Below are 16306 nucleotides of genomic sequence, written 5' to 3' on the forward strand. Positions count from 1 at the left end.
CCTGGGAGGCAGAGGAGTGCAGTGAGCGCCACTGCACTCCAGCTTGGGCAACAGAGCGAGACTCTGTCTCAAAAAATAAAACAAAATAAAATAAAATAAAGTCTCAACAATAACTATAGCTAATGAATGGGGAAAGTCCACCTTAGACATTTTGCTGGAGGATGGATATGTGTAAGACCGGAGGAGGGGAACAGCTTTGCAGAAGTAGAAAAAGAAATAAGGAAAAGGGCATAAAGCCTCTTAGACTGTGTCCATCCCTAGAACCAGACCAACTTGGTGCATTATCTACTTCAAAATCTCACAATTACACTTCTCTTCTTGGGGACTCATTCACCACACAGTCCCAACTCCTGCTAGTCTGGCCTCACCTAAGGCCTTAGTAGGATGAGGGGCCCACCACATGTGGCCTTCTTTTTCTAACTTCATATACCAGTGATCAGAATGTTCTCTGGTAACTTACAGTCCTAGGAAGTAGGAAGTACAGTGTTAAGAGCAGGGAGGTAGGTGCTGATGTGCTGCCTCACCTTAGTGAGGACGTGGTAGATATATGGGTACATAAGACCCCTCCGGTGTCTGTGTTCAGCAACTCTCAAGACTTCTGGAGCTACTGGAGGTAAGGGTGGAATGGTGATATCCATGTGGTTCCTCGTAGACATAGACAGCAGAGATGGGATGTGGGGCTCACCATCACCTAGGCTCGCTTCTGAAACTCCAGTATCAACAGGCTGTGCCCAGGATCCTCTGTCACGATTGGGATTTCCCCACTCAGGCTGGTGCTGAAATGCTTCTGTGATATGACTAAAAAATGTAGAAAGACAGTGTCAAACAGAAAAGGGAGATTGATAAAGATATTCCTACTTAAGATGCCTGTTCTGGACCCAAAGGGTCTCACAAACCCTTTGGAGGCCAGGACACTGGATTAGCACTGGACTGGTACCTTTCCTCTCAATGGCCATTACTGACTTCCTGGCTTCTTTCACCTGACACCAACCAAAGTGATCAAAAGTCATGGGAATCACTCTGGACCCTTTACACCTTGTAAGAGGCCATGTTTAGAGTTTGCTTATGTTTTAAGAAAATAATCACAATTACAACCTCAAAGCAGCTGTTTCCCAGGAATAATCTGCTTAGAGGAATAATCTGCGAACAAATGAGCTAGCACAAATCCCACTGTTTTAATCCTCAGAACCATGTCTTAGTTACTAAGCAATAAAATTGCTTACTCAACGATTCCACTATTTCCACTCTATAAATGCTTTTCTTTTTTTGACATTTAATCTACCCTCCTCACAAATTAAGAAATGACAGCCACAATACCCATACCAAAGCTTCCTTAACCAGCCACTATGCTGCCTTTTACTTCAGTGGCCTGGGTGTTTGAAAATTACCATCTGCACAGGGCCAAATAAGCATGAAGTGGGCAAGCATAGAAAACGTTTTCCTACTTCGCTTTCCTAAGAGCAAAACACTACAGAGGAAACCCAGGAATTACACTTTCCCACACTCTCCACCCATCTAACAAGCAAAATAATACAGATGCCTCAGAAATCTATTTCCTTAGGTGTCTACAGAGATACTTACTCAGAGCTAGCTCCATTTGGCTCATCACCATCAGAGGAAGAGGAGTGGGAAGAGTCTGGTCCCAAAGGAGGTGAGGCTTTAGAAGGCAGGTAATTGGGAAACTGGGATGCAGAAGAGTCATAGGAGACAGCCCAACTGGCAAAGGGGCTGTTCTGCAGCATGGGGTCCTCAGAAAAAGCATGGGATTCCCCCAAAGCATGGGAGGAGAAGAGAAGAGATGAGTTGGGTCCCACTGGGAATGGTGGTGGATATTTCACTTTCTGGGGCACTTGATGAGAAAACTAAACGATAAAACAGACAGAAAAGCTATTTAACATTTTATAAGGCTCCAAGATGCCTTCCTCAGAAGTTGTGACACAGTGGATGATGCCAGTAGCGGAGATTGTTGAGATACAAAGTACCTAGTGAGAATAATGAGAAATGATTCTAACAGTGATGTATGAACAGAATCCTCCACAGACAGGACAATGAACAGTTGAAGTCTCCTAGAACTATTCTCTGATATTAGCTAATCTATTTTCACAATGACTAGTGGTTACTGATTTGGATGCTTTTTTTGCATAGTCTTCCAGCCTTAAGTTGAGAAGGTAATGTAGTATATATAGCCTTGACAGTCTAATAACACTGAATCACCCTAACTTCTCAGATTATAAAAATCAGGAAGCAACCTGAGTCTAATGCTATCTCAGGCTTCTTAAAGGATGCTTACCATTGGCTTTCCAGCAGAAATGGTGCCCACTTGATTTCGTGGAAGGGGAGGATTTCCAAGCCTATTATTCCGAAAACCTGAAGCCAAGAGAAAGAGCTATACTTCAGTCAATCCTAATAATTTTGCCATGTTATATTCTGCTCACCCCATATCACCTGAAAAAGTGTTATTAATAAATAAGTTACAATTTATTGAACAGCTACTATGTGCCATGCTGGGAACCTTACATAAATTATTTCATCTGATAAGAATCTTATAAAGTAAGTATCATGAGCCACATTTCATATAAATGTGACTTGCCAAGGTTCACTTGCTGGTAATTAGCAGAAGTGGAATTCCAACTCAGGCCAGACCCCAAAGACAGGGATATTTTACATATACCAGGCCAGAATGGAGGTTGGCATCAGAAGCAGCCCAAGCTAAGGAAATGGCGTTGCACCCCATCTGTAAATTTGAGAAAGCAGGGCCCTTCTTTTTTTTTTTTTTTTTTTTTTTGAGGTGGAATTCCACTCTTGTCGCCCAGGCTGGAGTGCAATGGCATGATCTTGGCTCACTGCAACCTCCGCCTCCCGGGTTCAAGCAATTCTCCTGCCTCAGCCTCCCGAGTAGCTGGGATTACAGGCGCCTGCCACCACGCCCAGCTAATTTTTTGTATTTTTCATAGAGACGGAGTTTCACCATGTTGGCCAGGCTGGTCGTGAACTCCTGACCTCAGGTGATCCGCCCGCCTCGGCTTCCCAAAGTGCTGGGATTACAGGCGTGAGCCACTGCGCCTGGCCAGGGCCCTTCTTATGTTACGTCTCTTATGACACAGAAATCAAAAGGAGAAAGCCTACCAAACAGGGATGAGGAATGACTTGTAGGAGGATACAACACGAATGAGTGATTCAACTCTGGCCCTGGAGTTCCTGAGGGACCAACTCAGTTTCCCCTATGAACAGAGCAGCTTAGGGTCAAATGGAAGCCTTACCTAGAAAGGAGGGACCCACTGGCAGCGAAGAGAGTTTGGTTGTGACTGAATAGTACTCAACTGCTTTCTTGAATCGCTCTATTTTATCTTCTGTCCTGGACTGGATGTTGGAACATCAGATTTTCAGAAGAAAAAACATGAGAGTGTTTTTTTTAATACAGTTCATAATTTGGGAATCAAAATAATTATCAGAAATCAAATATTTAAAGAAACCTAAGACAGCAAATTTTCGCTTTGCAGAAAAGATTAGGCAGGGAGAAAAAGCATTATGAAACATCAAATATGGAATACTTAAAGCTTACTTATATTTTGTGCTATTCTAAAATGATTACATGATCATTACAAAAAAATACAATGGGATAAGGGGGAAAAATCACATAGTACCATCATCCAAATATATTTTGGTGTCTTTCCAAAATAACTGGTGTCTTTCCTTACAGTATGTTTTAATTTTATTTATTATTATTATTATTATTATTATTATTATTATTTGAGACAGAGTCTCGCTCTGTCGCCCAGGCTAGAGTTCAGTGGTGCGATCTTGGCTCACTGCAACCTCCACCTCCCGGGTTCAAGCGATTCTCCTGCCTCAGCCTCCCGAGTAGCTGGGATTACAGGTGTGTGCCACCACACCCAGCTAACTTCTGTATTTTTAGTAGAGACAGGGTTTCACTATGATGGCCAGGCTGGTCTTGAACTCCTAACCTCAGGTGATCCATCCGCCTTGGCCTCCCAAAGTGCTGGGATTACAGGTGTAAGCCACGGTGCCCGGCCAATTTTTTTTTATTTTTGCTCAGGCTGGTTTCAAACTCCTGGCCTCAAACAATCCTCCCACCTCGGCTTCCCAAAGTGCTGGGATAATAGGCATGAACCACTGTGCCTGGCTTACAGTATTATTTTATATAATTTTGTTGATGTATAGCTGGTCTATTTTAATATATATATTTTTCTATAGTTGACAGTATGCTTTATGTACAATTTTGTATCCTGCTTTTATTATAATAATCTAAGTAATTTTGAATGGCTGCATATTTTGTCATTATGAATGTGTCATAAATTATGTAACCTCTTCCCTAATAAACAACACTTAGATGATTTTTCACATTTGGCTTTTATAAGTTATACAGCAAAGAGTATATATTGTCTATATAAATTTTTTCTGGATTTCAGATTATGCTCTTAGGAAAATATCCTAAAAATGAAATTATTGGTTCAAAAGGTATGAACATTAAAACCAAAGGCACTTAAACATATATAAAACCACAATATGACACCACTACATATCCACCAAAATGGCTAAAGTAAAAGACTATCAATATCAAGCACTGGCAAGGATATGAAGTAACTGAACTCCAGTACATTGATGGTGGGAGTGTACATTGGTACAGTTTGGAAAACAATTTGGCAGTTTCTTATAAAATTAAATTACACTTACCATATGATACAGCAATCCTACTTCTTCTAGGAGGATACAGTTAAATACTACCCAAGAGAAATGAATACATATATCCACCAAAAGACATGAACAAGAATGTTAACAACTACTTTATTCATAATAGCCCCAAACTGGAAACAACTCAAATATATATCAATGGAAGAATAAATAAATTGTGGTATATTCATACAATGGATTACTATACAGTAATAAAAAAGAACAAAGTATTGATATACACGATAATATGTGTAAGTCTCAAAGATATTATACTGAGTGAAGAAGGGAGACACAAAACAGTACACATAAACTGGGCCCGGTGGCTCACACCTGTAATTCCAGCACTTTGGGAGGCTGAGGCAGGCAGACCACTTCTGCCCAGGAATTCAGACCAGCCTGAGTAACATGACAAAACCCCATCTCTGCAAAAAATACAAAAATTAGCTGGGTGTGGTGGCGTGTGCCTATAGTCCTAGGCACTTGGGAGGCTGAGGTGGGAGGATCACTTGAGCCTGGGAGGTCAAGGCTGCAGTGAGCCGAAATTGTGCCACCACACTCCAGCGTGGGCAACAGAGTGACACCCTGTCTCAAAAAAAAAAAAAAAAAAAAAAAAGAGTACATATAAAGTTCAGGTAAAGGAGGGCCGGGTGCAGTGGCTCACACTTGTAATCTCAGCACTTTGGGAGGCCAAGGTGGGGCTCACCTGAGGCCAGGAGTTCAAGACCAGCCTGGCCAACATGGTAAAACCCTGTCTCTACTAAAAATACAAAAATTAGCTGGGCATGGTGGTGCACGCCTGTAGTCCCAGCTACTCGGGAGGCTGAGGCAAAAGAATCACTTGAACCCAGGAGGTTGCAGTGAGCCGAGATCATGCCACTGAACTCCAGCCTAGGCGACACAGCGAGACTGTCTCAACAAACAAACGAACAAACAAACAAACAAAAAGTTCAGGTAAAGGCAAAACTAATCTGTGGCAACAGAAGTAAAAATTAATGTTTATCTCTGTAGGGAAAGGGCTAAAAAGGGGCTTTTTCATTTATCAAGCTTTTTCCAAAGTTATTTAAAAGTCTCCTTGAATATAATTTTAAGACCATCATAATATTTCATCAAATAGAATGGAAGATATTAAAGTCATTTTCAGTTTCTAATTATAAATAATACTCTCACGTAGGCATATTTTTATGTAGGTCTTCTGGGTTATTTCATAGGGCAAATTTTTAGAAGTGTAGTTACTAGGTCAAAGGGTGTGATCGTTTTCACAAACTCTTGACACATGATACTAAATCTCTCTCCAAAACAGATGTCTCAAGTTATACTACCATCATGAATGTACGAGAGTGTCCCACCATACAGCCCTAGTGTTGAGTATTCTCTACAAATAAAAAACTGTAAAACATGTATAATGTTATCTCTTATAGATTGTGTTTTTTTTGCTTTTATTTATTTATTTATTTTTTTGAGATGGAGTCTCGCTCTGTGCCCAGGCTGGAGTGCAGTGGCACAATCTCGGCTCGTTGCAACCTCCTGGGTTCAAGTGATTCTCCTGCCTCAGCCTCCCGAGTAGCTGGGACTACAGGCACCCACCACCATGCCCAGCTAATTTTTTTTGTATTTTTAGTACAGACGGGGTTTCACTGTGTTAGCCAGGATGGTCTCAATCTCCTGACCTCGTGATCCGTCCATCTCGGCCTCCCAAAGTTTTGGAATTACAGGCGTGAGCCACCTCGCCTGGCCCCTGCTTTTATTTTTAAATTTATTTATTTATTTATATTTTTGAGACAGACAGGGTCTCCTCTGTTGCCCAGGCTGGAGTACAGTGGTGTGATGATAGCTCACCTGCAGCCTTGAACTCCTGGGCTCAAGTGATCTTCTCACCTCAGCCTCCTGAGTAGCTGGACTACAGGTGTGTACCACCACACTTGGCTAGATTGTGAGTGTTAATACTCCAGGATCTATACAGCATTCCAGGCCTCTTTATTTGCAGAGTGCATGTATATAAACACAAAAGTTGAGGTCTTCAGGTCCTCTAGCCTAACTTAAAAACAAAATGGCTCTCCATTTTCCAAAAAGCTGAATTTTATGTAACTATTTGAAAGAAGGGTTCCCGGCTGGGCACAGTGGCTCATACCCATATTCCCAGCACTCTGGGAGGCCGAGGCGGGCGGATCACTTGAGGTGAGGAGTTCGAGACTAGCCCAGGCCAACATGATGAAATCCCATCTCTACTAAAAATAAAAAAAATTAGCCGAGTGTGGTGGCGCGCACCTATAATCTCAGCTACTCGGGAAGCTGAGGCAGGAGAATTGCATGAACCCGGGAGGCGGAGGTTGCAGTGAGCTGAGATCGCACCATTGCACTCCAGCCTGGGTGACAGAGAAAGACTCTGTCTCAAAAAAAAAAAAAAAAAAAAAAAAAAAAGAAAAAGAAAAAGAAAAAAGGAAAGAAATAATAGCTGGGCGCGGTGGCTCACGCCTGTAATCCCAGCACTTTGGGAAGCTGAGGCGTGTGGATCACCTGAGGTCAGGAGTTCAAGACCAGCCTGGCAAACATGGTGATACCCCATCTTTACTAAAAATACAAAAAAGTAGCCGGGCATGGTGGTGGACACCTGTAATCCCAGCTACTCAGGAGGCTGAGGCAGGAGAATCACTTGAACCTGGGAGGCAGAGGTTGCAGTGAGCTGAAATCACACCACTGCACTCCAGCCTGGGCAACAAGAGTAAAACTCCGTCTCAAAGAAAAAAAAAAAAAGAAAAAGAAAAGAAAAATAAAAAAAGAAAGAAAGAATAGCTGGCCAGGCACAGTGCCTCACCCCTGTCTCTACCAAAAATATAAAAATTAGCCAGGCGTGGTGGCAGGTGCCTGTAGTCCCAGCTACTTGGGAGGCTGAGGCAGGAGAATCCCTTGAACCCGAGAGGCAGAGGTTGCAGTGAGCCAAGATTGTGTCACTGCACTCCAGCTTGGGTGACAGAGTGAGACTCCATCTCAAAAAAAAAAAAAAAAAAAAAAAAAAAAAAAAGAAAAGAAAAAGAAATAATAGCTAAAAACTCCCCAAATTTAGTGAATGACAAACAGAGATGCAAGAAGCTCTAAACAGGATAAATTCAAAGAAATCCATGCCAAACACATGACTGGCAAATTCTACCAAACAATTAAAGAAGAAATAACACCAATTCTACAAAATCTCTTCCAATAACAGAAGAGGAAAGAACTCTTGCCAACTCATTTCATTAAGTCCGGCATTGCCTTGAAAATAAAACCAGACTAAGGACAGCACAAAAAAATTATAGATCAATATCCCTCATGAAAATAAATGCAAAAATACTCAATGAAATACCAGAAATTCGAATCCAGCAATACAAAAAGGGACTAATATACTACAATCACATCCTGGGAATATAAGGATGGTTGAATATTCAAAAATCAATCTAAAATATTAATGGACTAAAGAAGAAATACAACATGATCCTATCAATATATGTGGAAAAATGCAATTGCCAAAATACAAACACCCAGGAAACTAGGAATAGAAGATAACTTCCTCAACCTGATAACATGCACAAAAACTACAGCTAATATCCTATTTAATGAAGACTGAATGTTTTCTCTAAAGATCAGGAACAAGATAAGAATATATATTCTTAGCATTTGTATTCATATCATTTGGAAATCCTAGACAGTGCAGTATAGTCAAGAAGAAAAAGGCATACAGATGGGAAAATAAAATAAAACGGTCATTATCCATAGACAATATGATCACCTACACAGATAATCCCAAGAAATCTACCAAAAAACTCCTAGAAGTAATAAGTGAGTTTAGAAGCGTCATAGAATACAAGGGCAACATTCAAAAATCAATCACATTTCTATATATTAGCAATGAACAATTAGAAATTAAAAAAACAAAATATCCTTTATAATAGATATCTCAAATATGAAATACTTAAGTATAAATATTTTTTATATGTACAGAAGTTGTATGCTAAAAACTATAAAACTTTTAGCTGATGAAAAAAATCAAAGAAGACCTAAATAAATAGGCAAATAATATTCATGGATTCAAAGGCTCACCAAATTCATCTATATATTTAATGCGATTCTGATAAAAATTGCAGCAGGATTTCTTTTTTGTAGATGTATAGACAAGATTATTCTAAAATTTATATGAAAAGGGAGGAGGTTCCAAGATGGCCAAATAGGAACAGCTCCAGTCTACAGCTCCCAGTGTGAGCGACACAAAAGACTGGTGATTTTTGCATTTCCAACTGAGGTAGTGGGTTCATCTCACTGGGGCTTGTTGGACAGTGGGTGCAGCCCACGGAGTAGGGTGGGGCATTGCCTCACCCGGGAAGCGCAAGGGGTCGGGGAATTCCCTTTCCTAGCCAAGGGAAGGCCCTGACAGACGGTACCTGGAAAATCGGGACACTCCCACCCTAATACTGCACTTTTCCAACGGTCTTAGCAAATGGCACACCAGGAGATTATATCCCACACCTGGCTCGGAGGGTCCTACGCCCACGGAGCCTTGCCCATGGAGCCTCACTCACTGCTAGCACAGCAGTCTGAGATCGAACTGCAAGGCGGCAGCAAGGCTGGGGGAGGGGCGTCCGCCATTGCTGAGGCTTGAGTAGGTAAACAAAGCCACCCAGAAGCTGGCACTGGGTGGAGCCCACCACAGCTCAAGGAGGCCTGTCTGTCTCTGTAGACTCCACCTCTGGGGGCAGGGCATAGCTGAACAAAAGGCAGCAGAAACTTCTGCAGACTTAAACGTCCCTGTCTGACAGCTTTGAAGAGAGTAGTGGTTCCCCCGGAACAGAGTCTGAGATCTGAGAATGGACATACTGCCTCCTCAAGTGGGTCCCTGAACCCCGACTAGCCTAACTGGGAGACACCTCCCAGTAGGGGCTGACCAACACCTCATACAGCTGGGTGCCCCTCTGAGATGAAGCTTCCAGAGGAAGGATGAGGCAGCAACATTTGCCGTTCTGCAATATTTGCTGTTCTGCAGGCTCCGCTGGTGATACCCAGGTAAACAGGGTCTGGAGTGGACCTCCAGCAAACTCCAACAGAGCTGCAGCTGAGGGTCCTGACAGTTAGAAGGAAAACTAACAAACAGAAAGGACATCCACACCAAAACCCCATCTGTACATCACCATCATCAAAGACCAAAGGTAGATAAAACCACAAAGATGGGGAGAAACCAGAGCAGAAAAGATGAAAATTCTGTGTAGAGGGAAATTTATAGCACTAAATGCCCACAAGAGAAAGCAGGAAAGATCTAAAATTGACAACCTAACATCACAATTAAAAGAACTAGAGAAGCAAGAGCAAACACATTCAAAAGCTAGCAGAAGGCAAGAAATAACTAAGATCAGAGCAGAACTGAAGGAAATAGAGACACAAAAAATCCATAAAAAAAATCAATGAATCCAGGAGCTGGTTTTTTGAAAAGATCAACAAAATTGATAGACTGCTACCAAGACTAATAAAGAAGAAAAGAGAGAAGAATCAAATAGATGCAATAAAAAATGATAAAGGGGATATCACCACTGATCCTACAGAAATGCAAACTACTATCAGAGAATACTATAAACACCTCTACGCAAATAAACTAGAAAATCTAGAAGCAATGGATAAATTCCTAGACACATACACCCTCCCAAGACTAAACCAGGAAGAAATTGAATCCCTGAAGAGACCAATAACAGGCTCTGAAATTGAGGCAATAATTAATAGCCTACCAACCAAAAAAAGGCCAGGACCAGAAGGATTCACAGCCGAATTCTACCAGAGGTAACAAGGAGGAGCTGGTACCATTCCTTGTGAAACTATTCCAATCAACAGAAAAAGAGGGAATCCTCCCTAACTCATTTTATGAGGCCAGCATCATCCTGATACCAAAACCTGGCAGAGTCACAACAAAAAAAGAATTTTAGACCAATATCCCTGATGAACATTGATGTAAAAATCCTCAATAAAATACTGGCAAACCGAATCCAGCAGCACATCAAAAAGCTTATCCACCACAATCAAGCTGGCTTCATCCCTGGGATGCAAGGCTGGTTCAACATACGCAAATCAATAAATGCAATCCATCATATAAACAGAACCAAAGACAAAAACCACATGATTATCTCAATAGATGCAGAAAAGGCCTTCAACAAAATTCAATAGCCCTTCATGCTAAAAACTCTCAATAAGCTAGGTATTCATGGGACGTTATCTCAAAATAATAAGAACTATTTATGACAAACCCACAGCCAATATCATACTAAGTGGGCAAAAACTGGAAGCATTCCCTTTGAAAACTGGCACAAGACAGGGATGCCCTCTCTCACCACTCCTATTCAACATAGTATTGGAAGTTCTGGCCAGGGCAATCAGGCAGGAGAAAGAAATAAAGGGTATTCAATTAGGAAAAGAGGGAGTCAAATTGTCCCTGTTTGCAGACGACATGACTGTATATTTAGAAAACCCCATCATCTCAGCCCAAAATCTCCTTAAGCTGATAAGCAACTTCAGCAAAGTCTCAGGATACAAAATCAATGTGCAAAAATCACAAGCATTCCTCTACACCAATAACAGACAAACAGAGAGCCAAATCATGAGTGAACTCCCATTCACAATTGCTTCAAAGAGAATAAAATACCTAGGAATCCAACTTACAAGGGATGTGAAGGACCTCTTCAAGGAGAACTACAAACCACTGCTCAATGAAATAAAAGAGGACACAAACAAATGGAAGAACATTCCATGCTCATGGATAGGAAGAATCAATATTGTGAAAATGGCCATACTGCCCAAGGTAATTTATAGATTCAATGCCATCCCCATCAAGCTATCAATGACTTTCTTCACAGAACTGGAAAAAACTACTTTAAATTTCATATGGAATCAAAAAAGAGCCTGCATTGCCAAGACAATCCTAAGCGAAAAGATCAAAGCTGGAGGCATCATGCTACCTGACTTCAAACTATACTACAAGGCTACAGTAACCAAAACAGCATGGTACTGGTACCAAAACAAAGATATAGATCAATGGAACAGAACAGAGCCCTCAGAATTAATACCACACATCTACAACCATCTGATCTTTGACAAACCTGACAAAACAAGAAATGGGGAAAGATTCCCTATTTAATAAATGGTGCTGGGAAAACTGGCTAGCCATATGGAGAAAGCTGAAACTGGATCCCTTCCTTGCACCTTATACAAAAATTAATTCAAGATGGATTAAACACTTAAATGTTAGACCTAAAACCATAAAAACCCTAGAAGAAAACCTAGGCAATACCATTCAGGACATAGGCATGGGCAAGGACTTCATGACTAAAACACCAAAAGCAATGGCATCAAAAGCCAAAATAGACAAATGGGATCTAATTAAACTAAACAGCTTCTGCACAGCAAAAGAAACTACCATCAGAGTCAACAGGCAACCTACAGAATGGGAGAAAATTTTTACAATCTACCCATCTGACAAAGGGCTAATATCCAGAATCTACAAAGAACTTAAATTTACAAGAAAAAAATCAAACAACCCCATCAAAAAGTGGGTGAAGGATATGAAAAGACACTTCTCAAAAGAAGACATTTATGCAGACAACAGACACATGAAAAAATGCTCATCATCACTGACCATCAGAGAAATGCAAATCAAAACTACAATGAGATACCATCTCACACCAGTTAGAATGACGATCATTAAAAAGTCAGGAAACAACAGATGCTGGAGAGGATGTGGAGAAATAGGAACACTTTTACACTGTTGGTGGGACTGTAAACTACTTCAACTGTTGTGGAAAACAGTGTGGCAACTCCTCAAGGATCTAGAACTAGAAATACCATTTGATCCAGCCATCCCGTTACTGGGTATATACCCAAAGGATTATAAATCATGCTGCCATAAAGACACATGCACACATATGTTTATTGCGGCACTATTCACAATAGCAAAGACTTGGAACCAACCCAAACGTCCATCAATGACAGACTGAATTAAGAAAATGTGGCACATACACACCATGAAATACTATGCAGCCATAAAAAAGGATGAGTTCATGTCCTTTGTAGGGACATGGATGAGGCTGGAAACCATCATTCTCAGCAAACTATCACAAGGACAGAAAACCATACACCACACGTTCTCACTCATAGGGGTGGGAAACGAACAATGAGAACACTTGGACACAAGGTGGGGAACATCACACACCGGGGCCTGTCGTGGGGTGGGGGGAGGGGGGAGGGATAGCATTAGGAGATATACCTAACGTAAATGACGAGTTAACAGGTGCAGCACACCAACATGGCACATGTATACATATGCAACAAACCTGCACGTTGTGTACATGTACCCTAGAACTTAAAGTATAATAAATAAATAAATAAATAAATAAATAAATAAATAAATAAAATAAAATTAAAAAAATAAAAAATAAAATTTATACTGAAAGACAAAGGAACAAATATAGATAACAGTGAAAAATAATAAAAGTTGGCTGGGTGCAGTGGCTCATGCCTGTAATCCCAGTATTTTGGGAAGCCAAAACAGGAGGATTGCTTGAGCCCAGGAGTTTGAGACCAGCCTGGGTAACATAGCGGGACCTTATCTCTACAAAAAATTTAAAAATTAGCCAGGCATGGTGGCACACACCTGTAGTTCCAGCTACTTGGGAGGCTGAAGCAGCAGGATCACTTGAGCCCAGGAGATTGAATGCAGTGAGCTATGTTTGTGCCACTGTACTCCGGCCTGGGCAACAGAGTGAAACTCTGTCTCTAAATGAATGAATGAATGAAGGAATGTGGTGGAATCACTAACCAATTTTAAGACTTATTATAAAGCTACAGTAATCAAGATAGTGTATTACTGGTAAAAGGATAGACACATAGATCAACTGAACAGAACAGAGTCCAAAAATAGACCCACACAAACATGGCCAATTTATTTTTAACAAAAGTGCAAAGGCAATTCAATGGGGAAAAGATAGTCTTTTCAACAAACTGTGCTGAAACAATTTGACATCTATATGAAAAACACAACCTCTCATACTTTATACAGAAATGAACTAAATATGGATGATTTGTTCTAAAATGTGAAGTGCAGAACTATGTAATTAAAAAAGAAAAGCAGGCCGGGCGTGGTGGCTCATTGCTGTAATCCTAGCACTTTGGGAGGCCGAGGCGGACAGATCACCTGAGGTCAGGAGTTCGAGACCAGCCTGGCCAACAGGGTGAAACCCCGTCTCTACTAAAAATACAAAAGATCAGCCAGGTGTGGGGGCACGTGCCTGTAATCCCAGCTACTCAGGAGGCTGAGGCACGATAATCGCTTGAAGCAAGAACGTGGAGGTTTCAGTGAGCTAAGATAGTGTCACTGCACTCCAGCCTGGGTGACAGAGTGAGACCCCATCTCAAATAAATAAATAAATAAATAAATAAGAAAAACCAAGTAGAAGTGAGGTGACGAAGGGAACGTCATCATTTGGAAAGCCTCACATTAAGACGCACACATTGCGCTGCTGCTACAGCTCTAATACCTGCCACTTTCAGAAGTCAATGTGTGGCAAATGTCGCTACCCTCCCAAGCAGAAAATAAAGTATAACTGGAGTGCTAAGGCTAAAAGACGAAATACCACCGGGATTGGTGTTACTAGGTACCTAAAAATTATATACCATGAATTCAGGCATGGACTCTGTGAAGGAATAACACCTAAACCCAAAGGGGCAGCTGTAGCAGCATCCAGTTCCTTTTAAGAATTTCAATGATTGGTCACGCAATAACTGTTTTGTTGCTTTTTCTTTTTTTGAGATGAAGTTTCACTCTTGTTGCCCAGGCTGGAGTACAATGGTGCAATCTCGGCTCACTGTAGCCTCTGCCTCCCGGTTTCAAGCGATTCTCCTGCCTCAGCCTCCCGAGTAGCTGGGATTACAGGCACGCGCCACCATGCCCAGCTAATTTTTTGTATTTTTAGTAGAGATGGGGTTTCACCATGTTGGCCAGGCTGGTCTCGAACTCCTGACCTTAACGTGATCCACCCACCTCGGCCTCCCAAAGTATGGGGATTACAGGTGTGAGCCACCACGTCCGGCCAATGTTCTGGTTTTTAAAAAATATTTTTAAAAAAGAGAACAGAAGAAAATTGTCATGCCTGCAGTTGGGCAAAGAGTTCTTAGACATCACACCAAAAGCATGACCCATAAAAGATAAAAACTAATGAAAAATTTAAAACTTTGCTCTGCAAAAGATGCTGTTAAAAGAAAAGACAACTACAGACTGGGGGAAAATATTTGCAAACCAGATATCTGTCAGAGCACTCATATGCATTATAAAGAACTCTCAAAACACCACAGTAAGTAAATGAACAAACCAATTTTTTAAAAAAAGGAAAAGACTGTTCATGAACAAACCATTTGCCAAAGAGGATATATGAATGAAGTATGCTCAGAACAAAAATGTTGGCCAGGTGCAGTGGCTCACACCTGTAATCCCAGCACTTTGGGAGGCCGAGGTGAGCAGATGGCTTGAGCTCAGGAGTTTGAGACCAGCCTAGGCAACACAGCGAAACCCTGTCTCTACGAAAAGTACAAAAATTAGCCAGGCATGATGGTGTGCGCCTGTAGTCCGAGCTACTTGGGAGGGTGTGGTGGGGAGACTGCTCAAGCCCCGGAGGCGGAGGCTGCAGTGAGCAGAGATCATGCCACTACACACCAGCCTGGGCAATAAAGTGAGACTGTCTCAAAAAGAAAAAAATGTTCATCATTAGTCACTTGGGAAACGTAAATTAAAACTATGACGAGCTACCACTACACACCTATTAGAACACCTATAAAAAACACTGACAATCTGTTGTATAACACGGTGGCTACAGTTAATAACAACGTATTATATTTTTGGAAATTACTAAAAGAGTAGATTTTAAGTGTTCTCACCACAAAAAAATGAAAAGCATTTGAGGTAATATATATATGTTAATTAGCTCGATTTAGCCATTCTACGATGTATACATATTTCAAAACATGTTGTATGCAATAAATATATATAATTTTCATTTGTCAATTAAAAAAATAAATGGAAAAAAACCTGACAATACCAAATGCTGGTAAGGAATGGAATGGCTACTTTGGCAAGGTCTTATAAATTTAAACATACACTTACCACATGACCCTGAAACTCCACTTGTAGGTATTTACACCAGGGAAATAAAAACTTATGTTCATACAAAAACCTGTACACAAATGTTTATAGCAGCTCTATTCATAACACCATAAATCGAAATAAATCTAAATATTCTTTAAGGGGTGAATGGATAAACAAACTGGCATATCCATACAATGACTATTACTCAGCAATAAAAAGGAATGAATTATTGATACAGGTAACACGCAACAACTTAGAAGAATCTCAAAGGTATTATGTTGAATTAAAGAAGCCATTCTCAAAATATCACATACTGGGCTGGGCGCGGTAGCTCACGCCTGTAATCCCAGCACTTTGGGAGGCCAAGACAGGCGCATCACCTGAGGTCAGGAGTTCGAGACCAGCCTGGCCAATATGGTGAAACCCCCTCTCTACTAAAAATATAAAAAATTAGCCAGGCGTGGTGGCGGGCACCTG

The 16306-nt window shown here is 41.1% G+C and overlaps 2 protein-coding genes across 4 annotated transcripts in view; one reads left to right on the forward strand and one right to left on the reverse strand.

The window, feature by feature from the left end:
* FAM120C (family with sequence similarity 120 member C) overlaps positions 1–16306 on the reverse strand; it is a 114079-nt gene that overhangs the window by 63705 nt on the left and 34068 nt on the right. For all 3 annotated transcript variants that reach the window (XM_054544613.2, XM_054544615.2, XM_054544614.2), the window contains exons 5-8: positions 3261–3360; positions 2291–2367; positions 1582–1862; positions 525–798 (exon numbers count right to left, since the gene is read on the reverse strand). In XM_054544613.2, coding sequence (XP_054400588.1) covers positions 525–798; positions 1582–1862; positions 2291–2367; positions 3261–3360 — 732 coding nt within the window. The remainder of the gene's footprint in view (positions 1–524; positions 799–1581; positions 1863–2290; positions 2368–3260; positions 3361–16306) is intronic.
* Positions 8445–14445, forward strand: LOC112130882 (large ribosomal subunit protein eL37-like). Its single transcript, XM_054544767.1, has 2 exons — positions 8445–8502; positions 14132–14445. The coding sequence occupies exons 1-2, from the start codon at positions 8445–8447 to the stop codon at positions 14443–14445; spliced, it is 372 nt and encodes a 123-aa protein (XP_054400742.1).

The sequence above is a fragment of the Pongo abelii genome, chromosome X, assembly GCF_028885655.2.
Source record: "Pongo abelii isolate AG06213 chromosome X, NHGRI_mPonAbe1-v2.0_pri, whole genome shotgun sequence".
Taxonomy (NCBI): domain Eukaryota; kingdom Metazoa; phylum Chordata; class Mammalia; order Primates; family Hominidae; genus Pongo; species Pongo abelii.

Bases quoted from the DNA above. Each gene is read 5' to 3' on its own strand.
- LOC112130882 (XM_054544767.1), top strand. From the start codon at position 8,445: ATGATCACCTACACAGATAATCCCAAGAAATCTACCAAAAAACTCCTA. The intron at 8,503-14,131 runs GTGAGTTTAGAA...TAAATAAATAAG, and splicing joins AAAACTCCTAGAAGTAATAA to AAAAACCAAGTAGAAGTGAG.